Below are 26,963 nucleotides of genomic sequence, written 5' to 3' on the forward strand. Positions count from 1 at the left end.
ACACTGGCTATTAAACTGCTTTGATACTCTACTCAGATGCTTCTCTGAGCCCTAACACATGTATACTGTAATTCCCCACACTCTATTTCTGCCACCTACACCTGCCAGTTACCCCCATGTCTCCTGGGCACTATATTTATTAATTTCAGTCCTTTTCAGCTCATCTGCACTTGAAATACTTATATTGGGAGAAGAGTAACAGAACAAAGGGGTCAGTTAGAGTAGTATTTGAAGTTTCTGTCACTGAGAATCCCTGTCCTGTGCTGAGGAACCACAAATGCTTTCTTTACTGGGAATGGAGAGATGGCTCAGCTAGTACAAGTACTGGCAACTCTTCCAAAAAACAGAAGTTCAATTTCCAGAATTCATATAACTGTAACTTCAGTCACAGATAATCTGATGCCTTCTTCTGGCCCCCACAGGCACATGGTGCACAGATATCCATGCAAGTAAAAACATCCATACACACAAAATAAAAATAAAATCTCAAAAACTCAATTTAAAAAAAGGAAGAAAGCCTCACTGAAGCTAGAAATAGTAATTCACACCTTCCCTCCTGGCTAGACTGGTCTACTTACTGAACTCCAGGCAAGCTCAGGTTACACAGTGAGGCCCTACCTCAAATAACACAAAGCTTCACTGAAATAATTTTCACAAGTAAGTAACATACATAAGTTTTTCCTAAGTCTAATGTTTAACAATTTACTCAGTATTTATTGAATGTCTTTCTTGTTCTGGGCACCAGATACAACAATGAACAAAAAGAAATTCTTTCCCCTTCTGATGGCACTCCTGCTGAAAGCAGGCCTTACACATGGTAGATAAACACTCTGCCACAGAGCTGTATCATCAGCCTTAAGCAAAAGTCCCTTTCTCAGCTGGGCATGGTGGCTCACATCAGTAACTCCAGAACTGGAGAGACCGAGATAGGATGACTGTCTTCAGTTCACGTCAGCTTGAGTTTATCTAGTGAATACCATGCCACCATGAGAGCCAGGGTTATTAGCCAGCTGGTATTAGAAGGAAGGAAAGAAATGAAAAGAAAGAAAATGAAACGAAGGAAAGAAAAAAAAATCCCTTTCCTCTGTGGAACTTATATACTTGCAACATTCTATCAGCAAGAAGTCACTATATACTAAAGATTTCCTAATATAAAGAAAATCATTGTTAAAGCTTACTATTGTGCTATTCTTTAGAGACATGATATATTAAGTTTGGTTAATTCATTTAAAAAAAAGTGTCATTGTGAAGGAGGATTTCCATCTGAGATCTGTATGAAAGGTAGAAAAGGAAGGTGTGTAAGAGAGTACATAGAAAAGGAAAGGATGGATGAAAACGCACCAAGCACTGGAAGCCAGCTTGTCAGAAGAGGTAGGTACTCACACACTTCGGCCATACTGAAGCCCTCTGCACGGTGCACAGTAGGTACTGCTGTGTCTAGAACGCGGCCAAAACCCCTTCATTCACAGACATGGGACTCTTCTTTCTCATTACAACACACATATTTATTCGTATTTGTGAGAGTTTCTTGGTTAAGTTTTGAAGGCATTTCTCCCTTGAATTACGTTCTCCTCTGCTTTCCATAAGAATCTATGCTACTGTTACCACTTGATGAATTATTACCTAAGCCTCTTTTGTGTTCATTCTAATGTTCTTTTTCATTTAGAGACCCAATCCTCCATCGAAACTCCTCAAACAACTAAAATTCTGAAGGGGACTTACCCCATCTACTTAAACTAAAATTCCAAAATAAAATTATAATCAATAATGAGCCACATACACCCAGGGAAGCCACAAATATACTAGTGTGATTTCCAAAATAGTATTAACTTGCAAACATCACACAGAGGATGCATTCTCGATTATTACAAGACAATTGGTATGGGTAGGAAAACTGCACTTGAATATAGTCAGATTTGTACATTATCATAAGATTTTACATATTATAGTTCAATTTAAAAAGCAATTTTCAAATCGGTTTGTATTACAATAATTAATCTTACTCATACTGGTAAATGCTGCTTAAATTGCCCAATAAGTTGCCCAAGTTTATGGGTCAATTTTAAACAAAGACATAACACATGTTCTGTCCATCATTTAATAATATTGCCCTTGATGGAAGGAACTGCCAGGCCTGTGATCCCAGCTACTAGAGGCCATGGCCAAGGAATCACACACATTCATGACTTGCCTGATCTATGGAGTGAGTTTAAGGACAGTCTGAGCAACTCAGCAATACCACATTGTGATGGTTCGCATATGCTTGGCCCAGGGAATGGTACTATTAGAAGGTGTGGCCTTGTTGGAGGAAGTGTGTCACTCTGGGGGTGGGCTTGGCGACACTCCTCCTAGCTGCCTGAGGATGCTTAGTCTGTTCCTGGCTTCTTTTGGATGAAGATGTAGAACTCTCAGCTCCTCCTGCACCATGCCTGCCTGGATGCTGCCATGCTCCTGCCTTGATGATACTGGACTGAACCTCTGAACCTGTAAGCCAGCCCCAATTAAATGTTGTCCTTTATTAAACATGGATTGGTCATGGTGTCTGTTCACAGCAATAAAACCCTAAGACAAAAGTTAAAAGAAGGAGCTGGAGATATAGCTCAGTGGTCAGGTGTTTTCCTAGTGTGAGACCCTAGGTTCTATCCCTAGGACTGAAAACCAAATGTTTGAAAATCTAGGCATGCTGTCACATGCCAGTAACCCCAGTTTGTGAAAATCGCTAAAACAAGATCATGTGTCTGAGGCCAGCTAGGGCTCTATAGCAAGACTGCATCTTTAAGCACGTAGTTTTCTAACTAAGGTTTGAGCTGGCCTTGCTTTTTCTCTTTGCAAATTTAAATTTCTAAACTTCTCCCATCCTCCCAACCTATTTTGCTGTAGATTAAACCCAGGGCCATGCTAAGATAACTCTTGGTCACTGAGCCAAGCTCTAAACTGTAAGCTTTTTAAATAGAAAAATGAGGTTGTGCATGTTTCAATCCAACAACTATAACTACATTCCCACATTTAAACATTTAATTTTTACTAATCATTAAAGAACTCCTGAATGACACACCCCTTAATTGATTTTCCTAGGTAAACTCAAAGCCTCAGTTAATAGATGATATCCCTTCCTGTGTAAACACAGCTCTGGACAGCACAGGCCTGTTCCTTCAGCTCACTTTCTATCTAACTTCACCCTGAATGATTCTCCTTGGCACAACTGTAGAAAGCTAGACTGAGGGGATTGCTTGGCAAGTAACAGCACTTGGTGAGCCAGCCTTAGGACTCTGAGTTCCATACCTAGAGACATGGCACTTGCACATATGCACAAAACCACAAAACACACTAAGTAAAAATAAAATTCAAATATAAAACATTTAAAAAACCTGTAGAAAGTAAAGACTACAATACTTTATTTATAAAAAATGGGTCCAACTACATGGGTTCATCAGCTTTAATATGGCTGAAGAAATGGTTCGTGGTTCAGAGTACTCATTACTCTTGAAAAGGAGTCAGGTTGGCCTCCCAGCACCACAAATAGTGGCTCTAAACTGTCTATAACTCAGGTTCCAGGAGGACTTGATATCCTCTTGTGACCTCCGATGGTACTAGGCAGAAGTATACAAAACACTCATATACACCACCTTCTTCTTCTTCCTTCCTCCTGCTTTTCTTCTTCATTCTCCTTTGAGAAAACGCCAATGGCAGATGATGCAGGTGAAATGGGAAGGCCCAAAGGACCTGGGGGGTGGGAGGGGGGGCAGTGGTCTTAGGGGCTGTGATCGTGGTCGCAGCCGTGGGGCTCGTGGAGGTAAAGCTGAAGACAAGGAGTGGATCCCGTCACCAACCTGGGCTGCCTGGTTAAGGACATGAAGATCAAGTCCTTAGAGGAGATCTACCTGTTCTCCCTGCCCATTAAGGAGTCCGAGATTACTGACTTTTTCCTGGGTGCATCTCTAAAGGATGAGGTTCTAAAAATCATGCCAGTGCAGAAGCAGACCGGGGCTGGCCAGAGGACCAGGTTCAAGGCTTTCGTCACTATTGAAGACTACAATGGTCACGTTGGTCTTGATGTTAAGTGCTCCCATTCAAAGGGCCATCATCCTGGCCAAGCTTTTCATTGTCCCTGTGCGGAGAGGCTACTGTGGGAACAAGACTGGCAAGCCCCACACAGTTCCATGAAAGACGGCAGGCCATTGTGGCTCTGTGCTGGTGCATCTCATTCCTGCCCCCAGAGGCACTAGCATTGTCTCTGCTCCTGTGCCCAAGAAGCTTCTGATGATGGCCGGTATAGATGACTGCTACACCTTAGCCCGAGGCAGCACCGCCACCCTGGGCAACTTCGACAAGGCCACCTCTGATACCATCTCCAAGACCTACAGCTTACCTGACCCCTGACCTCTGGAAAGAGATTCTATTCACCAAGTCTCCTTATCAGGAACTCATTGATCATCTTGTGAAAACCTACACAAGAGTCTCTTTCTATTTAGAGGACCCAGGCTCCAGCTGTGGCACCACATAAGGGTTTTTATACAAGAAAAATAAATGAATTAAGTCTGTTAAAAAACAACTCATATACATAAAAAATAAATAATAATCTTTAAATATATGAGGATGGGCTGGAGATGTGGCTCAGCAGTTAGAAGTACTTGCTGCTCTTATGCACCCACATTAGGCAGCTCACAACCATCAGCCCAGGAGATCCAACTCCCTCATTTGTCTTGTGCCCATAATTTTGTGCCTCCACCCTCACTCATGTGTACAGGCAGACAGATACACACACACACACACACACACACAAAATTTTAAAATAAATCTTAAAAAAATTAAAAAGCCTATGCAAAACAGAGAAGGGTGCTAAACACGTTTCTACAAAATCAAAGAATGAGAAAAAAATGAAATGTTACAACAAATGTGTCTGGTGTTTGAAGAATTCAGCATCATGCCTATCACACCAAACCCACCCTGAGAGATCTCTGAGACTCTTTACTCCTCCCCCACACTTGGCTACAGAGTCTCTTCACTGATAAAGGGCCCTGCAGGCAAAGGGCTGGCCTCAGCATTTACTCTATGAAAGCTGAATGACAAAATCTCCTAAACTCAGGTCCCTGTTGGTCAACTTCTAGGAGTAATAGAAGCTATAATAATCAACAATAAAAGGATAGCTGCATTGAGAGTTTATGTACCCTTAAGCCATGGTAAAGAATTCCCTTTCCACCACTATATCAACTAAAAAATTCAGGCGAAGAGAAATGCAAGGCATTCAGGCTCTAACTTACAAAGTCAGTGTTTGCCTTTAAAATTACATGTATTTAATTACTTGTTTATTGTGAGGGAGTGTGCATGCCATATTGCACATGTGATGGGCAGAGGACCACTTAGGGAGAGTCAATTCTGTCCTTCTACCATGTGGTCCTGGGTCAGGTGGTCAGTCTTCACAGCAAGCACCTTTTGCTGAACCATCTTACTTGTCAATCCATCCATCAATTAGCAACACTTAAGAAGACCGTTTATTAGTTTACTTTCAAAACAAAACTCATTTGCCATAATATGTCAGATGATCAAATCCATTTAGCTTATTACACAAAACTGTAGAAAAATTAAATAAGGGCTATAAAATTTGCAAAGTGTACTAGTAAGAACAGTGGTTCAAACCTTTAATCCCAGCACTCCGGAGACAGAGGCAGAGGCAAAGGGTTCTCCAAATTCCAGACTAAATCTACAGGTTAGTTCCAGGGCGGCCAGAGCTGCACAGAGAAACCCTATCTAAAAAACAAAGCACAGCAAGCAAGCAAACAAACAAAACCCCAACAACTTCCAAGAATGCCAATTCCATTTCAAAATGTTCTTTCTACAGGGCACTAACTGAGTAAATGGCAATGGCAAAAATGAGACATCAGCGTGTCCCTCACAGGCTCAACCTGCTCTCACGCCATGTAACTCTGTGCCCTGTCCTCTCTCAATTTCTCTCTGCCTGTCTCCCCCCACGAACGAATGTGTGTGCACACACACAAAGTCAAGGAATTGAGTCCAGAGCCTTGAGTATGATAAGCAAATATTTCACACTATCCCCTAATTTATACTCTATTTAAGGGAGAAATTAACACACAGTAACTACAAGAAAAAATATAAAAGTAACAATGGATTGGACAATATGTGCTATTAATTGTTTTTAATGTTTACATTCAGACGTAGGCTTTAGTTCTGCTGCAATATTACTGTACGTTATCACATATTTGCCTCCTCTCTTAGATTGCCCAGATTGTTCCTCAAGAATATGATTCATGCCTTTAAAATCCCCAATATTCTCTTTGCCTCTTGAAGTTCAAGATATGAGCTCTCAGTGACTGCCCTAGTCGGCTGCCCCTGCTGCCTGTGTTGGAACATAGGCAGCATGATGAACTCCAATCCTAGGAAAGCATAATCCCTAAATAAACTTTCTCCTATTGAAAACAAAACAAAACCAACAAAAACCATTTGATCTGGCCATAGTAAATGTTCAAACAATGTGTCCTTAATCATCAGAGAACTGTGCAAAATACACACCAGAGAGAAATCATTGCTTACAGATTAAATCAACTAGAGTGCAAGGCATGTGTTAGATGAAATACTTCCACAATTATTGACCTGTATAATCTCTGATAAAGGGAGGTTAGTTAATTACCAGAAGTTGATGGCTATAAACTACAGTATCCTATCAGTAAGGTAAGTATACACAGAAGTGGCACTTTAATACTGTAGATCTGAGGTAGGTTAGCCTGGGCTAAGATCTTGTCTCAAAAAGAAAGCTGGGGAGTCATTTTGAAAGCCATGGGTACTTTATTAGGAAATAGGGACCAGAGATAATTTAGGGGTCCAGAACTTACAACTGTTGTAATCATCAAACCAATGGCCATGGAAAGTCATGGAGGGAGAAGAGAATTAAGGAAAAGAGGGGGCAAAGCAGAACTATGTCCAATACTTAAAGCCTGAATGACAGGTTGGAGAGACGACTCAGAGCTTAAGAACTGTGATGGTTGTTCTAGGAATAAATTAAACCCACACCTGTGAGGGATTTTTTAAAATTAAATCATTTTAAGACCCATTTCCAACCTGAATTAGATGTGGGAAGACACATCTTTCATCCAGATCTTTTGAGGTAGAAAGATCCATTTTTAATCTGGACCACACCTTCTGCTGATAGTCTATATAAAGGACACGGAAGAAGGAAGATTGCTCTCTCTTGCTCAAGTTCATTCCTTCACTGGCATTCGGAACCTACATCTTCAGAATTCGAGAATGTATAGAAGACGAGCTGACACATCTAGCTTGATGGACTGAATAATTATTGGATTCTTGAACCTTCCATTTGTAGACAATCACTGTTGGACCACAACATGTAAGCCATTCTAATAAATCCATTCCGTAAGTTCTGTTTTTTCTACAGAACCCTGACTAATACAAGAACACTATTGTTCCTGAGGACCTGGGTTCAGTCCCCAGTACCATAAGGTGGATCACAGCCATCTCCATCTCCAGTTCCAAAGGACCTGAGACCCTCCTTTGGCATCCATAGGCATATACATGCAACACACGCACACAGTGACTGAAGTGACTAGAAGAACAGTGGCAGAGATAGACCCTGATTCTAGTTGGAAGAGCAATCTGTTATCATGAATTGGATAAGAGAGTAAATCTCTAGTATGCAAGCAGAAAGACATGGCATGAAAGTCTGAGTAAAAACCTTTAACAGGCAGTAGGAAAATGGCCACGTGAGTATGCATTTGCTGTGCAAATTTGAAGACCTAAGTTCAAATCCCTATTACCCAAGAAAAACTGGAAATGATAGCGCACAGTCTGCAAGCCCAATCAATGCTGTACAACAAAATAGAAGGCAGAGAGAGAACCCCAAAGATCACTGGCCAGCTGGCCTGGCATACCCAGCTGCAAATAAAAGAGATCCTGTCTCAGACAGGTAGACCAACATCATGCAAGTATGAGCCTATCCTGGCTCATACAAACACAACATGTGCACACATCAAACATACACACATACCCTTGTAATGATTCATAAGTGTGACCTCTTCATAAGTGCTGACACATTTGGTTAAAGACCCTTTTAAAGGACTGGAGAGATGGCTCAACAGTTAAAAGTTCTTCCAGATCATTAGTCCAATTCCCAGCAACCACACGGTGGCTCACAACCATCTGTAATGGGATCCAATGCCCTCTTCTGGTGTGTCTGAAGACAGCTACAGTGTACCCATATACATAAAAAATACTTTTAAAAATCATATGCACTAACTCATTTTCATTCTCATTCTGTCCCCACCCTATGCTAATGTCAGTGTCTTTACACAAGCTCTTTCAATAAAGTCCCACCAAGTGGTGATAGTGCAAACCTTTAATCTCAACACTCAAAAGCAGAGACAGCAGGAGGATCTCTGAGTGTCAAACTAGCCTGGTATACAAAGTGATTTCCAGGCCAGCAAAGAATATAGAGATACCCTGACTCAAAAAACAACAACAGCAAAACAAACAAACAAACAAACAAGCAAACAAAATCAAAGTGAAGCTGTTTTTTTTTTTAAAAAAAAAAATTAAGTAAAAGAGCTTTTCCTGGTCTCCTTCCTATCTAAACAATTCCATTAAGCAATCACTAGTGAGTACAGGCTAAGCAGGCCGCATGCTATGACTGCAGTGGTTCAAAACAAGCTTCTGGAGTCCAAATAGCATCCCTGGGACCAGATGGGCCTGGCATAGAACTAGAGACTGGACTCCAGTGAGCAGAATGACAAGAATCCACACTCACATCAGGTAGGGCAAGTGGCAGGAGCTAAGGTTTCTCAAGGGCATAAGACACTGCAAGAGGTGGAAAGACAGAGTCCAGAACTCAGTTTCAGACCTAGGTTTTAAAGAAGGTATAAGGTACACGCTGTCAAGTAACACCCGAAAAGTACAGGAGGCTTCCATGTGATGAGGGAGGAGACTGAGAAAGTAACACAGGCAACACAAGCTCAGTTATACAGTAAACAGTCAAAGCCAGGCTCTCAGAGAAAGAAGAAAAAAAAAAAAACATAATAAATTCTATATTGCTGAGTTATAACTAAGATAATACCCTGAGACAGAACTTGAGAAATGAAGTGTGTATATGCATACATTTACACACACACACACACACACACACACACACACACACAACCAACTGAGAATGCCTGGGATCACTAATAATCTAATATAAGTAAACACATTTGATTGTTCTAAATACCACTCTCCACTAAGTCAGAGCCTTAGAACAATGACAAATTCCAGAGCTCTAGGCTGAAAAATTTAAGATGATTTTGGAACAACTTCTTGAGGTCCTCAAGGATCAAGAGACATGTCAAAACAGCAGAGTGGACAGAATAAAAGGATGGAACAGAGTAAACATTTAACAGGCTAAACATCAAATAAATAGTGATAGCAGATTACAATTGTGACAAGCGGACTTTAACACGGCCCCTAATGGCTTCTCCCTTCTATCATCCATGCCCTTAGTTAGCCCCACTCCTCATATGGGGAGGACCTAAAACCTCCATACTAGAAGAGTCTGGCAAAGACACTATGATTAGGCTACATACAGTTAACTACCATCTTAAAGGCTGAAAGGCCTGCTTGGCCTGCATGATTTAATGAAGAAAGCAGGCATTCTGTAGAGGTCCACGCAGCAAGGAATAAAGGTTGGCCTTCAGCCAACCACCAGCTAAAAATCGAGATTCTCAATCCAATAGCCCTTGAAAAAAAGAATTCTGCCAATTACTTTGAAAGCTTGGAAGTTAAGTCCTTCCTCAATCAAGACTTCAAATTAGACAATGGCCCTGACCAACACTTTTGTCCCTGTAAGAGATCTTGAAGTAGAGATGCCAGGTCAGCTGTGCCCAGACTTGTAACTACAAAAATCAAAGCTATTAAATGATTCCTATTAGTGTTACAGGCATGTTAGTAAGCTTGACTGTGGCAAACACTTCACAATGACTATGTGTATGAAAACATGTTGCATATTATATAAATATTTCACTTTAATTGACCAAACGTAACAGAATGGAGAAAAACTGTATATATTTGAAAAGAGATAGACATAAAAAATTTCAGAAAGAGGCCTAAGTCTGCGCCAAGGCATAGCACAAATCTCAATGCAGCGGTCAGTGTGCTTGAGCTACTGAAGACTTTAAATAAGTATGGGCCAGTGAGATGGCTCAGCAAGTGAAAGAGCTTGCTGAATGAAGTTTGAAGACCTGAATTCAAGAGGACCGACACAGTAGAGAAAGCTGACTTGATCAAATCAAATTGACCTTTGATTTCCATGTGCAATAACACACACACACATACATACACACACACACACACACACACACACACACACACACACACACACACACACACACACGCATGTGTGTCTCAACACTAAATAAATCAATAAACTTTAAATTAAAAAAAAAAAAAGGTGGCCATTTTTAAAAAAATACTCTGGTCAGGGATGGTAGTTCACATCTTTAATTCCATCACACAGGAAGATAAGGAGGATAAGTCTGGGCTAGATAGTGAGACTCTAGCTCCAAAAAAAATTCAAATTTTCATTTTTCTATATTTTGCATGTACTTATTGAGATAACTTGAGGACAGACCCAAGCCTAAATAACTTCCTAACTTCCTGTGGCTACACATGGAGTCACTTTCACAGCATGACGTCATCCTGTCTACTGACTTTCATCATTGCCAGCTGCTATCTTTTCCTTACTATCTTCATCTTTCCCTCAGACTTCAGTTACTACTTTGTCACTTTGTTTCACCTTTATTCCCAAATTTCGTGTCTGAATTATCCATATTTATAAAATATCCCAGTGGGGAGAAACCAACACAAACAAATACTCTGCTAGCTACAGATAAACCAGTAACAGATGAGCAGTCACTAGTCCTAGAAAGACATGACTGACCACAGCACACATTTCTTGGACACAGTTACCATGAACTAGAGAACTGGCAAAAAAAAAAAGATATTTATATACTGTGTAGTTATAGTTAACATATCATGATAATTAAAATTCAAACTATGCTAATTGGTATTACTTAACTGAATTGTAGTAAATGAAATTTCTCTAAATCCGGGTGGTACAAAATGAAGGCTTACAGACCTAACATTTAAATTTAGCTTTTGCTTTGGAATTTTTTTGTTTTGCTGAGAGAATATCTTACTATGTAGCCCAAGCTGGGTTGGAGTTCACTATAAAGGACAGGAGATACAATTAAAGAGCATCTCACATGGCTGTTACAAGTAAATAGAGGCTCTGAATAAATGACAGAAAGCCGACTTCAGCTTCTACCACTGTGGTGGTGTGAGCATGCTTGGCCCAGGAAGAGGCACCAGGAGGTGTGGCCTTATTGGGAGTAGGTGTGGCCCTTTTGGAGGATGTGTATTACTGCAGGGCTGGGCTTTGAGACCCTGCTCCTAGCTGCCCAGGAGACAGTCCTTCTCCAGCACCATGTCTGCCTGGATGCTGCCATGTTCCTGCCTTGATGACAGTGGACTGAACCTCTGAACTTGTAAGTCAGCCCTAATTAAATGCTGTCCTTTATAAAAGTTGCTTGGTCATGGTGTCTCTTCACAGCAATGGAAACCCTGACTAAGACAACCATGGTGTCAGCCACATGCTAAGAAACATGATTGGATATGGGAAGCAGTATAAACTAATGCACAATGGCAGATTGTGGAGTCCTAATGGACAGAAATGAAGTGACCCATAAAACGGGACTAATATTCTACAGAAAAGGGGCAGTTTCTATCAGTAACATAAGAAAACAAACAAACAAACAAACAAGGGTATAATAAGACTACATACTTGGAGACTAAGAAGATAACAGGACTGGAGAGAGAGCTCAGAGTTAAGAGCACTGCCACCTTCCCAGAGGACCAGGGTTCAAGTCCCAGCACCTATATGGCAGCTCACAATTGTGTGTAACTCCAGTTACAGTCCATCTGAGACTCTCACACAAACATCTCAGTGACTTTTAAACTATGAAGTAATATGACATCTATATGTATGTATGTACATATGTATTACTCATAGAAAAAACATGGGGGAAGACAAAAAAACAAGCAAAAAATACTTCTGGGGACTCTGGGTAACTCACAGTGAAGTTCTTGTGTAAGCATGAAGCCCTGAGCTTGATTCTAAACACCTATGTAAAAAGTCAAACATGTAGTATATCTTTCCAAATACCAGGGCTGGAAAGGCACAGGCAGGCAGAGCCCTGGACTCAATGAGCAGCCGGCCTGTGCTGTGCTCCTGGCTCGCCAAAAAGAGATCTTGCTTCAAAGAATTAAGTAAAGGGCCCTTGAGAAGTGATACCTGAAGTTGACTTCTAGACTCTACATATATGTACACACCTTCATATGGCACATATACAAATAACTTCTGTGCAAAATAAATGTAGCAAAATTAAAAGCTTGCCTTATATGTAGGAAGCACTGAGTCCAATCCCCGGTCAGATAAAACAACAGAGGAGGAAAAGGAAAGAGAACGAGAAGGAAGGAGAAAGAGAAAGGAGGAAGAGGAAGAGAAAGAAGAAAAGTAACAATAAAATGAAGTTCTTAGGAAAAGCTGAGACAGGAGCATCACCTGAGTCCAGAAGCTTGGGGACGTCTCCAGCTCAACAACAATAACAACAAAAGCCAATTAACCCAGTTTTTAAATGGGCAAAAACCTGAAGATTTCTCTATGACAGTGGTATATAACCTGTGGGTCATGACCCCTTTAGGGGTTGAACTACCCTTTCACAAGGGTCACATATCCAATATTTATATTACAATTCATAACAGCAGAATTACAGATATGAAGTAGCAACAAAGATAACTTTATGGTTGGAGTCACCTCAGCATGAGGAGCTGTACTGACAGCATTAGAAGGTTGAGAACCACTACTCTACAAGGATATGCAACTGATAAACATGTGAAAAGACTGTTCAATATCAGGAAAACAAAATCAGAACATACATTTCACACCCAAGTAGGACAACAACTTAAAAGTACTGGAGTTAAGCAGATTCTTCAGTAAGAGGCTGAGACAACCAGATGTGTTGTCCCTCGTGTCAAAACAAAACAATCCCAGGACAGAAACTAAGAGTAGAAAGTATGGGAAAACAGGAGCCTTTAACATTTTGCTAGGGAAAATATATGGTAGTTCAGAAATTGTGGAACCAAGTTTGGCAAATCTTTAAAAGGTAAATGTGGAATAACCAAATGACTATACTGCAATCCTGCTTACTCATATACAGACATGAAACAACTGAAAATAAGTGCTCAATCACATACATGTACACATTTTCACATTGGTATTTTTCAAAATAGTCAAAAGGTTCAAATGGTCTAGATAATTGAGTGAATAAAAGAAATTGTACTATATGTTAGCTAAAATAGTATGTAGTAATAAAAACAGGTTGATACACACTATAATATGAACCTAAAAGTCTTATGCTAAGTAAAAGAAGTCAGAAACAAAATATGAAATATACAGAACGGGAAACCCATACAGACAAAATGTTGACTGGCAATTGCTGTGGGGGAGAAACAGAAACTATGGAACAAATAATACATTTTACATGGTATAATGGAAGTATCCTGCAATTAGAGATTGTGGATACATGACTTTAACTATGATTAATATTCCAAAAGCACATTATAGGGCATGGAAATTAACACCTATGTATGGCTCAAACACTCAGAAAGCTGAAGCAGAAGACAGGTTCAAAGCTAGCCTGGGCTTCAGTGCAAGACCTTGTCTTTAAAAAGGAAAAGTAAAAATGGATATTTTAACCTCTAAAGGAACAATAAAAACAAAATTCCTGGGCTGGAGAGATGACTCTGCTCTTCCAGAGGTCCTGAGTTCAATTCCCAGCAACCACATGGTGGCTCACAACCATCTGCAATGGGATCCGATGCCTTCTTCTGGTGTGTCTGAAGATAGTTACAGTGTACTTGTACATATAAAATGAATTATTCTTAAAAAAAAATCCTACTATGCCAACAAAAGAAACAGAATACCAAAAAATAACTAATCCACTAAAGGCAAGTTTAAAAACAGATAAGACAATAGAAAAATGGATGGTTTAATCATGTCAACATCTACATTTAGATGCATGTGTGTTATGTGTACACTACATAATGTGAAACACTAGTCACACATGGCAATTGTGCACTTGAATGATACATTCTAAATATAGCTGTTTAAATACCCACTGAATTTATTTTGTAAAGGTAAAACACCATCAACAACTTTACACTGAATTCATGTTGAAATGATAGTATACTCAGTCAAAATACATTATAAAAATGTGAATTGCTTTTTTTACATCTTTGAAATTGCTTTAAAATTTAAAAGTATTTCAATCTCCCTAACAACAAAACTTCTAAATAATAAGAAGCAAAATGGAGTATACAGCTCAGTGGTAGAACACTTATCTGCCCTGTGAGGCCCAGAAATCAGTATCATGCACAAAAGAGGAGGGAAAGGAGGGAGGGAGGGAGGGAGGGAGGGAGGGAGGGAGGGAGGGAAGTGGGGAGGGAATACAGTTCTGCATCCATAGTTTAAGATTTTAACACATATCCTTCAGGTACTTGAAATAAGTAGCACAAGGAAATGAAGAATGCAGTAGCTGAGCTTGACCTGATAACTGAACCTCAGGCACCACACCATCAAGTGCAGTGCACAGACTCCTTAAAGCACTCCTTACCATGGCAGACCTTAAGGTGGGCCATGACTTTAGCTCAAAAGAATGAAGCTGCAGAATGTACTGCTGAGCAGCATAAACGGTAATGAGGAAGAAACTAAAGGGGTCCTGGTCCATGCAGGACACAGTAAGCTCCCTCTTGTGTCTCCCACAGATGCAACTATCACAATAGGCAGAACAGATGGAGCAGCTATGGAGAACTCTACACAGTAAACATTAGCAGGTGGGTGGGGAAGACCTTAACATAGTACTGAACCAAGAGTGAATTTACCTTTTTATTATTCCTCCAATATCCACCAGCCGGAACTGCAGCCTGAAACCCAAAAGTGAGCATCAGTGTAGGTAAAGGGCCCCAGAAAAACCCGATTCTAGTTCAATTTCTGCAGGGTATCTTGAGAGAATGAAAACCTGATGGTTTTCTTTAAATTCACTGCATTCTCTCTAAGCCATCCCATGACAAAAGTCACCTAAAACTCTGAAATAGAGGCCTTCTTCTTTGACTTGATAAAAGGGAGGCTTCAAAGCCTCCCTGTTTCCATCATCCCCAACTACCACCCCTCTTTCCTTTCATCATTTACTCTCAGATGCAATAACATTTTCAGGTTTAAATAAAGTATTGCCTTTATAGATGCAGGACTGAAATTAGTAGCTCTAAGAAACCAGACAGCACCGATTCTTGCACTGTGGGAAAGACACTAGGAGAGCAATCCTATAGTTACTGACTCCAGTGTTCACCTCAAGGTACAAACAGGTGGATATAACCTAAAGACATTTAGAACTGAAATATAAGACAAACCACCAACCAGATCCCAGGGTAGCCACCAAGTATCATGCACAGAGTAAATCTCAATGCCATTTGCAGAGGCTTTCTTACTGGGACAGACAGTAAACCCACAAACTCTCAACCCTCTTATCATAGCTTCCCCTAAGCACTGAGATTACAGCCATTATTAATGAGATTAGAATAAAATGCAGAGCCTCATAATATTAAGTGCCTACCAGGTAGTAGTGCTCACCTTTAAACCCAGCACTTGAGAAGCAGAGGCACTGCTGAATTCGAGGCCAGTCTAGTCTACAGAGCAAGTTTTAGGACAGGTGGGGCTACCCAGAGAAGCTCTGCTCAAAAACCAAACAAGAGTGTCAATGATATGGGAAATTTACATACCAAAAAGGGAGAAATTTCAGCCTTGTCAGCAAATGTCAATGCCAAAATGATAGTGATGCTGGAATAAATTGTAAAAAAGCTTTACTATAGTGAGAATAAAAACATTTCAATAACTAAGGGTAAAACTCTTGAAATAAAATGTACTTGCAAAGAAACAAAAAAGTGAAAATGTAAGAACTGAAAATAGAAAATTTAAAACTCATTGAATGAATGAAAACAGTAGCAAAATGAAGACTGCAGATATAGAGGCAAAAATCTTCAGCAGAATACTAGCAAAACCCAGCAACATATAGATATGGAAAAACCATTTTCTTGGGATCTAAAGACATTTTATACTTGGCTCTAGTTCTTAAGGGACTGACTGTCCATCTTCCCTTAGTTCTATGAACTATCTCTATCCTTCAATGGTTGACCATCCTTACTTAAAGGGGAATTAGGCTACCTGACTGGAAGCAACTGATAAAGACATATAATTCTAAAGAGCTTATAATCTCATAGAAAACATATAATTTAAAATCTAGGCACATTTTAACATTTTAAAGTGTTCTACGGGTACTCTAATGATTTTTTTTGCATGTGTGTATGTATGGTTGTTTTGCCTCCATGTATGCCTGTGTGTACCTGGTGTCCATGGAGGGCAGAAGGTGGCACTGTATCCCCTGGAACTAGCATTACTGTGCGTAGTCATGTGGGTTCAGGGAACCAGAGCTAGGTCCTCTGCAAGAGCAGCAAAGTGCTCTTAACTACTCAGAGTGAGATCTTCATCCCCCACATTTTTGTTTGCTTGCTTGTTTCTGAAACGATCTGTCTATTATGGTATCCTGGCTATCCTGTAACTTACCATGTAGACTAAGCTGGCCTTAGACTCACTGAGAACATCTGTACCTCTTGCAGAATGCTGGGATTAAAGGTGTGCACCACAGGTCCTGGTCAGTCTCCACATGCTAACACCTATAAACAAAGCCCTGCATAGATGCTGCTCACCGATGACTTCAGCTCTTAGGGAGGAGGAGGATTAGCAGACTCAAGGCTAGTACAGGCTACAAAAGACAGGACATGAAAAGAAAGACAGTGCTGCCCAAATTAGGATTAAACTGTTGCTAGCTTAATATGGCTGCAGAACTCACCTGTCCTTTATTATCACCTTAGAAAGCCATGCCCACTTTAGGACACATGGATTATTGTACAACTAACAGAAAACTTATTTATTATTTCTTTTTAAAAATTATTTTATTTATTTTATGTATATGAGTACACTATCTTCAGACACACCAGAAGAGGGCACTGGATCCCATTACAGATAGATGGTTGTTTGTGAGCCACTATGTGGTTGCTGGGAATTGAACTCAAGATCTCTGGAAGAGCAGTCAGTGCTCCTAACGGCTGAACCATCTCTCCAGCCCCAGAAACCTTTTTAAAGACAAGGTTTCATGTATCCTAGGTTGGCTTGGAACTCATTATATAGGCAATGAAGACCTTGAACCTTCCATGCCCACATTTCCCCAGCTTTGGAAAATCTTACAGTAACTTATCCAAATGTCAGATATAATTTATATATTAATACAAATAAAAGTAAAACATAAGCACTAGGCAATTAAGAAAATTAAGAATGCTGATTGTACTGGCTGGTTTTGTGTCAACTTGACACAAGCTGGAGTTATCACAGAGAAAGGAGCCTTCCTTGAGGAAATGCCTCCATGAGATCCAGCTGTAAGGCATTTTCTCAACTAGTGATCAAGGGGGGAGGGCCCAGTCCATTGTGGGTGGTGCCGTCCCTGGGCTGGTAGACTTGGGTTCTGTAAGAAAGCAAGCTGAGCAAGCCAGGGGAAGCAAGCCGGGGAAGCAACATCCCTCCATGGCTTCTGCATCAGCTTCTGCTTCCTGACCTGCTTGAGTTCCAGTCCTGACTTCCTTTGGTGATAAACATCAATGTGGAAGTGTAAGCTGAATAAACCCTCTCCTCCCCAACTTGCTTCTTGGTCATGATGTTTGTGCAGGAATAGAAACCCTGACTAAGACACTGATACAAAAAAAATTATTTTCATATATACTAAGGTTCTTATCTCTTGCCAGTGGCATTTAAGATCTTTTGTTTTCTGAACTAAACAGAACAGTGAAAATGTTTTTATAGAAAGTTGAAAAAAACTCTATGTATTAATTTGCTTTGGGTCATCCCAGCCTCACTGGTAAGCTCATAATTAGGAAGCTGTTTTAGGGTTGTTCCAGTCTCACAGGTGCAAAGCTACTCCATATCTGGAAATTCTAAATTCATATGTGAGGAGGTTGTGTTTTTAAGGCATATTATTTACACAATTCACTGGAATGGCTCCTCTGAAATCTGGGTGGCTCTCTTATGCAATTATGTACTTAGGAACCTTCCTCTGCACAGCCATGGAAATTCAAATAAGAATAATTTACTGATTATGCACAGTTATTAGAATTTTAAAGCATTTGTTTGTTCAAAATTCTAGTTTATCAGATGGTTATAACTGACTGTGTCCTTAATAAATAATAATGAACAAATGCTTTAGAAGGTAGCCAGGCTTAGCCGTGTGCTGCTTCCCTACCTCCTATTAAGGAGACACCCCCCCCTCCACTTCTGTCTACCTAAGCTTTGTGGTGGAATTAACAACTGGGAGTCTAAACATCCGTATTAGAATACTGACTTCAATTACAGATGCAGGACTGTATCTGTAAGGAACTGCTAGAAACCTTTTAACAGTGAAGAAGCTAGGGAACATAGAAATTAAGACTGTCATATTTGAAAGAATAAAATAAGAACTATTTTTTAATTAGATGAAATATTAAACATTAACAGACAACAGGGCATCACTGCACTATCTAGAGACTGAATATTTTCAATACCAAACAAATCATTTTAGGGTTGGGATGTAGGTCATTTGGAAGACATGTTTGCCTATGTGGCAAAGTGTGGCTAAGCACTTCTCTGCAACGGACCGTGGCTGCCTCTTCTGTGCTTTCCTGTATTCACAACCCAGTTTTCTTTTTCTGTTTTTTCCTCTCTTCACTCCTTCCCTGTCTCCCATCTCTCAGAAAGCCTGACTTTCCCAGTGAGACCTGTGATCATTCCCAGCACCTTGAGCAGTGGCACACACCTGTAACCCAAAACAGAAGAGGAGAAGGAGGATTAGAAGTCAAAGTCCAATTCAGCTACATGGTAAGCTCCAGGCCAGCGTGGAAAACATGAGATCCTTTTTTAAAAACAAAAACAAGTCATTCTGCTAGTCAAGAAGCCTGCCTTTTATTCCCAGCACCTAGGAGGCAGAAACAGATGGTAAATTTCTGTGAATTTGAGGCTATCCTGGACTACATAGGGAGTACCAGGTCAAAGCTACATAGTGAGATCCATCCTCCACTCCCTCTCTGGAGTGCATGCACACGCGCACACACACACACACATTTTTTAATAAACATACACAGGAAAACAAGCTTAATGAACACATTTATGAATAGAAGTAGATAGTATCTTACTTTTCCTAAAAGAAAATAAAGTCTGTTTATTCGTATTTTCTTTGCTATGCCATTACTACCTGCATAGGTAATAATTCTTGTATTTTGTAAGGGCTCATTTTCTCATAGAAAATAATGTAATTACCTCAAATTACAAAGTTTTTTGTTTAATAACTACAAAAGATTGTTTGATCACATTTGGAATTTCATTATATTAAATTCAAGTTTTAAAAAATCAAGTCAAGCCAGGCAATGGTGGAGCAAAACTTTAATCCCAGCACTTGAGAGGCAGAGAAAGGCAAATTTTTGTGCAAAGTGAGTTCCAGGTCAGTCAAGACTACAGAGAAACTCTGGCTTTTCTCATTTCATTAAGCCACAAAGAATTGTCCAAATTTATTACCCTAAAGTTTACTGCATTAAATATTATTTGAGATAAGTAGGCCTACAACTAAAGGTTTTAGAAATGTAGAGTTGGCCTAACCCATACACACACTTTCAATGGTCACAGGTCTCACTGGGAAGGTCAGGCTGTATGCATTTCTGAGAGACAGAAGACAGAAAAGGAATGAAAAGAGGAGGAAACTGAGTTGTGAATACAAGAAACAACAGAAAAAGCAGCCATGGTCCACTGTAGAGAAACACTGCCACAGATGAGCTGACACATTTGTTCACCGCCATACTGCCATAACCCCGAAAAGGCTGGTACCATGTTAATAAACCACATACTGAGGACAGGCTGACTACCATATCAGACTCTTATCTCCTCCTTATTGTGGCTAAAAGTAGCCACAACTTATAAGCAACTTCTCCGTGGGTGAGCTGGGGAAGCTCAAAAGACACTGTCTATGGGTCTCTTCTAAAGAGAACGGCTGCTCGCGAAAGGACCATCTAGTATCAAACTGTATTTAATGACTGTAAACCATGTTTCCCAGCTCTCTCAGATGTTCCTTAACTTTCATGGAGAAGAGAAAAGAAAATTACCTACTCATTAAGAAGAGAATAAGTGGTTACATAAATAAAGACAACCATATTGCACCTGATTTCCTGGGTACCACAGAGAAAAGAACTCATTTTCAGCAATGTTTACTCCACTATTTGCAAATAGCTGGCTGATTGGCAGCTACAATATATGAAATAAATAACCATTTCAAAGACCAAGTGTCATGTTCCCTGATAAGTAACAAATATGAACATAATCTAACCTCCCCATCCAGGGTGTGGAATTTAGCAGGAGAATAGATTTATTGGCTCTTTGATTGTTTGATGTGTTGTGAGGACATTTTCTGTGATGCTGTGGTTATTACTGAGGTTAGATAAGAAAATCTCCTCTCTCAGGACATTAGTATTAAGAGTTACATATTCACCAGAAGGCTAGAAAATGAGTATTTCTGAAGCAAGTGAAATGTGACAGGAAAGCGTGAGGTGGAGAGTGAGGAGTATACCTAATAATCTTTCTTCAAGGAAAATAAAGAACCCAATCTTACAATTCAGTTTATCACATCCAAGGATGTAAACTAGTACATTTCAAATATATACCATTTATCATCTACTTTCAGAAAGCCAATTTAAAACCCTGCATCAGATGTTAATATACAGTGTTTTCACAGCTTTATAAACTACATTTAAAAGATTCTCTTCCAACACACACCAAATAGCTCTCAAATTAGACTTAAGAACTAACCAAAAGTAAGAAATCATGTCTTGTACTGCAAACCTACCCAACTCCACAGCACTAAGTCTTGGATTTTAGAGGAGAATCAGCAACTTTACTAAACCAGCATAATCCCTGACTACTCTAAATATCTGTGTTTATACCCACAGAAGTCTAGGCTCACCCCTCACCAAGGAATCTTTGCAATAGATGAAGACTATTAACAGAAAGCTACAGTTCTTCAAATGCAGAGTTGTACTCCTTCAACTTAGGGTCAAGGGAGTTTGCTAGGAGATTCTGACTCCTAGTAACTACATCAGAAGCTGCAACCATGAAGTCTCACCAGCATGGCTACATATACATGACCTGAACAAGGAAGATACCAACAGACTTGCTAACATGACAGGGAAAGCTCACAGGGCCTCAGGCCCACACAAAGAACTATAGGGACTAAGGAATGCTGAGATTGAGAGAAATAGTTTTCCTCAGGAAGAGCTTACCAACTGGTCAGTCCTGAAAACATGCATGAGCAGGTTATAATTTATGTGTTTAGGAAAACACTCTCTCTCTCTCTCTCTCTCTCTCTCTCTCTCAACTTTTTTTTTTAAAGAGGCCATAAATTTGAATGGGGATGTTTAAAAAGAAAGGGAAAAAGAAAGGAAGGAAGGAAGCAATCTGCTTGTAGTACATGCCCATAATACCAGAATTTCAAAGTGGAGTGACAAGGATCAAAAGTTTAAGGGTGCTGGACATGCAGGCACACTTCTTGGGAATGAAGAGGCAAATGGATCTCTGTGAATTTGAGAACAGCTTGGTCTACATAGAAAGTTCCAGGACAGCAAGAATGACATAGTGAGACCCTGCCTTAGAACCTTACCCTTCTCCCTCCAAAAAACGTTCAAGGCTGTCAGGTCCTACCTTTAACTTCAGCACAGCACTCAGGAAGCAAAAGCAAGCAGATCTCCACGAAAGAGGCAAATAGATCTCTGTGAATTTGAGAACGGTCTGATCTACATACTAAATTCCAGGCCAGCCAGGACTGGGAGAGAGGTAAGGAGGGAGGGAGAACAAGAGAGAAGAGGGGAAGGGGCAGATTCACCTATATAGTGAATTCAAGAACCTTGGCTATGTGAGACTGCCTAAATTATTAAGTAAAAATTCAAAGCTGGGTAATGTTGGTGCACTCAGGAGACATAAGCAGAAAAATCACTGCAAGTTCAATGTCAGCTTGAACTACATAAAAAATTCCAGGTGAGCCAGAACTTATGCAGTCTATTTTGATTAAAAAAAATTCACAAAATACATACACATCCACTCACACACAAAGACATAAATGATTCTCTTTCGTGGGAAGCCTGTACCATGTTTTGGGCCATGTACTATCCTTTTCCAGAGAGAAAGAACATGAAAAATCACTTAGTCACCTTCTCTGAAATCTAGGGCAAATACAATCCTTTATTTCTATTTAAAACCTAACTTTGCTTCAACAGCAACAGTATAGACATAAACCTGAATTCCAGGGTAAGAGGGGTGACATTAGAGTAGACAGCTACAGCTCAGGTAATGTTCAATTATTTGCGATGAAATGTTGGTGAAAATATGAGCATTTTAGATGTGAATTTTTAGAACAATAATCTACAGTTTTATGGATATTTACAGCATGTGTCTGTACCTAGTCTTGCAGAACTCCATCTCATTTGTAATATAAACTGCTCTTAAAATACTTTAATACATTGTAACTGGGCAACTTTGTACACAGTGCCTACAAAGCAGCAGAGATCAATACTCTAATACAAAGATGCCAATTCCATTACCACAAAAACCTGTGCAAGCAGCCAGCTGCTAAACAAAGAACAGGGCTTTCATTGGGTTTATTCCTGATAGGTCTCCACTCTGGTGGAGGAAGAATTTTTGCTTTGATGCATGAATAAAAGTTGTAAAAGAAATATTGACATTTAAAATTACACTTAACCTTTGATTACAAAGGTTGAAAGACAGAAATACATTTAATTTTTACACAAATTAAGATGCTTATATTTTACCACCAAATCCATCTCTGTTCATATGCAATCAAAAATGCTGCACCTAAGGTTGTATAAACTGCCATGACCATAGACATTTGTTTATGGTTTATTACTCATGACTAAAATGTTACGAGGAAGATGAAAAGGAATGAAAACTAAGCACTAGCTGAGAAATAAACAAAAGAAAATGGGAGAAGATAATACTTAAAAAATCATTTAAGGAACAAAAAGTTCTTTTTTTCTAAATTTGTCAACAAGAACAAGACTTATTCACAGCCTTTTGATACAATTATTACATGCACCTCATTTGTGCCATTTTTTTATGAACTGAGACAACACAGTTTAAATATAATCAGAAAGAAGCAAGAGTCGCTTGTATACAATGGTACTAGCAACTCGGGCACCAGATTTAACTTGTGTCTAAAACCGTATCCCCATTTTTTTATTTCACTTATTTTCAGCAAACTAAAGCTGTAATACATCCTTTCTCAACCAGCCTTAATCATTTCACAACTATGGTTACTATGACAACAGGATGCAGCTTATCTGTGCTGTTTTCATTTTCCCCATTTGACTTGCCATAACAACACGATCATTCTGCTTTCTCCAATATGTAACAACTTTGTTTTAGAATTGTGCTCTTAAGTACACTAGATTTCCCTATAAAGAAAGCAAATAATGGAATTTATATAGGAATTTTAATTAAATATCTAGTACCCCAATTTTAAAATCTTGGTGGAAGAGTTACTTTCATAAGTACTTTCATCATATAAAACTAAACAACATCTAGAGGCTGGAGAGGTGTCTCAGTAGTTAAGAAAACTGGCTGCTCTTCCAGAGGACCCAGGATTTGATTCCCAGCAAACACATGGTAATAAACTAACCATCTGCAACTCTTGTTCCAGAGGATCCAGCACCCTCCCCTGGCCTCTGTGGTGGATGCTGTGTACATGTGCTACAGAGGCAAAACACCCATATACATAAAAGGTAGGATTTTTAAAATCTAATTTAATTTTTAATTAAAGTATTCTTAAATTAAAAGTAAATAAGCAGAATTAACATCTATCTTATTAAACCTAGTTTACAGGTATCAGTGACTGATTTTGGTTCTCCAATCAAAACACAACAACACCACTACAATAATGAGCTGTAAGCAAGTGTCCAGTGATACTTGGCCCAGGAAAAAGACAAGCATAGTTGTATATATATATATATATATATATATATATATATATACCTTCAATCCCAGCCCTCTGAGTTTAAAGCCAGCCTGGTCTACAGATTGTGTTCTAGGGCCACCAGAGCTACACATAAGGAGAAAAAAAATTTGAGGGGGTGAGGAGAGAGGGAAGAGTCCCAAAGGAACTAATGGCTCTCTTTTGATTTCTGCAAGTGCAAGGAATATACATGCTGTGTGTGCATACATACAAATAAAATACTTAATACACATAAAATAAATAATTCTATTTTTTTTTCTTTTAAGTAAAAAAGGAATAGACAGTTCCAAACCCTTTGCTGTGTTAATCCAACTTCACTTGCTGTAAGTACCACAGAGATAGCAATGGATCTTTTACTTGTTAACTGCCATTTAAACTCACAATCAAGATTTTCTGTGGTCGAACCACCCTGCAGAAACTTACAGTTTAAATTCCTTTATGGCATAAATAGTGTTTATAAAAACTCACTCATAAGAAAAACACTCAGAAAAAGGTCAAAAAAAGGGCAGTTACTGTTCAAAATTGGCAATATAAAATTATAATCATATTTTGAGGCTGTCAAGATGGTTCAGAAAGTAAAGGTGCTTGCTGCTAAGCATGCAAACTGAGATTGATCTCCAATTCTTACATGGAAGGAGAGAACCAGCCTCTCCAGCTGTCCTCTGATTTCCACATGCACATTCATGCCTCCATATGTGTATAGAGGAAGAAGAAAAAAACGAAGGAAGGAATGGGTATGAGAGCAAAGATTTTATTTTAAAGATTTATCATGAATATCTTTAATCACTAAATTCAGAGCCTGTATCGGCACACAAAAATAAAGTGCACCCCAACTGCCCTGTAAAGAGCCATATTCATGTGAGCAGTAACACACACACACTTACTGCTTACAAATAAAACATAAATAGTACTCCTATTTAAAAAAATAATATGCAAACACTACTAAATTTCCCATTAGTTCCCTGCAGGCATAGATAAGATTATTTATATTGTACTATTTTTGCTAGAGAGAATTTTCACATATTAACGAGGCACATTTTAATTTTAATCACAGCTTATATAATTCAATAAAGTTTGTAGAATGCAATGAACTGAAAATTATAATTTACTTAACCAAACCTGAGTATGAAGAAACAAATTTAAGGTTCTTCGTAGCAATCATTTCCTCAAGCTCATTTGTTATTTTCCTGTTTATGTGCTTGGTTGGTTCTTTCTTTCTTTGCTTCTTAAGATTGTCTGTGTGTCTGTCTGCACATGCATGCAGGTGCTCTTGGTCAGAAGAGAACATCAGATCTCCGGGAGCTGGTGTTACACCCTAAGCCACCCCTCATGGATGCTGAGAACCTAACCCATCAGCTGAAAGAACAGCAAGTACTCTGAAAAAGCTGAGCCATCTCCCCAGCTTTGTTTGATTTTAAGACAAGGTCTCATTCTGTATCCTAAAAGAACCTGAAATTCACTATGTGGCACAAATGCACAAGGGATGGTGGTGGTGATTTTTTCTAATTTCCATAATATAGACTCACAATGGTTTCCACGATCTGATGTTAGATGATCATTCACTTATCAATAAAAGGTGTACAAAATACTAAAGTGCCACAACACAAATGGGTGACAAGTGGATCCTTGTTATCCATTCTCTTTCAGTATGCTGAAAACCAACAATCGAAAAGCTTTGTGTGGGCTAGGGAGATGGCTGAGACAACACGGGATGCTGCGCATTGACACCCAGCCATAGGTAAAGCTGGGCACAGCTGCCTGGAGGGACAGACACAGGTAAACCATTGCTCACCAACCTTTCAGCCTTGGCAAAGAACCAAGAGCCAGGTTAGGTGGGACTGTCACAGAACAAGTACGGTAGGTGGAAAGACAGATGTGAAGAAATAAAGTGTAGTCCACAGAGGAAAATACTCATGGTGACAGCTTCCATAAGGATTCAAATTGTGGTGAGTATGCACAAATACAGATGTACACTTACACACACACACACACACACACACAGAGGAACTGCTTAGAATGGGTGCTCAAAATAATTAAATGGCTTAGACAGCAAGTTCTTTAGCTTCATCACTGTAGAACTTAGCAAATTAAGGAACATACCAATTTTTCCATTTTTTTCTGCTCTCTGAATCAAGCCCCAACTAATACCTGATGAATAAGGAATGTTTTGTAAAGTCTGACCCATAAAAGCGGAAACCATACTAAAAAACAAAGGTAAATTTCTACTATGTATTTATCCTAACATTTGACTTGAATAGGTAACCTACACCTTTAAAAAGCTGTAAGAGCACTACATTTTAGCACTATCATACAGTAGGCCTCTTGCTACAAAGATGATCAAACTTTATATATATTCCAAAGTAATAAATTTCTAAAAAGTCGTTCTCACATTAAAAATATTTTTTCTATTTTTAGAACCACTTTTCTAAATCAAACATATCTTCTAGGACTTCAAATGATGCTTTTTTCTGAATCCCACCTGCCCTCACAGGCTGTCTGAGTCCCAGCAGGGCTACAGCAACCACACAAACAAGCACTAACCTGCCTTGTTTGTCTTGTTTCTGAGTTAGGGTCTATGTAGCCCAGGCTGGTCAGAGATTCAGAGATCCCACTGGCACTTCCGCCTGGCTGTGGAGATTAAAGACTGCTCTCTCACTCTGGATGATAGACAAGGATTTGAATTGAATGTTGTCAAGAAATCAATGTCTACAC

General features: G+C 39.4%; 1 protein-coding gene across 4 annotated transcripts in view; it reads right to left on the reverse strand.

Moving 5' to 3' along the window:
- BTRC (beta-transducin repeat containing E3 ubiquitin protein ligase) overlaps window positions 1–26,963 on the reverse strand; it is a gene marked incomplete at its 5' end in the record, with an annotated part of 165,790 nt that overhangs the window by 109,168 nt on the left and 29,659 nt on the right. For 2 of the 4 annotated variants that reach the window (XM_080912542.1, XM_080912544.1), the window contains one exon: window positions 14,995–15,036. The exons of 1 other annotated variant lie outside the window; for it this stretch is intronic. In XM_080912542.1, the coding sequence (XP_080768668.1) occupies window positions 14,995–15,036 (42 nt within the window). Of the gene's footprint in view, window positions 1–14,994; window positions 15,037–15,888; window positions 15,905–26,963 lie in introns of those variants that run through there. One more of the 4 variants, XM_080912543.1, reaches the window with a different exon arrangement.

This window comes from Micromys minutus (assembly GCF_963924665.1).
Source record: "Micromys minutus genome assembly, chromosome: 2".
Taxonomy (NCBI): Eukaryota; Metazoa; Chordata; class Mammalia; order Rodentia; family Muridae; genus Micromys; species Micromys minutus.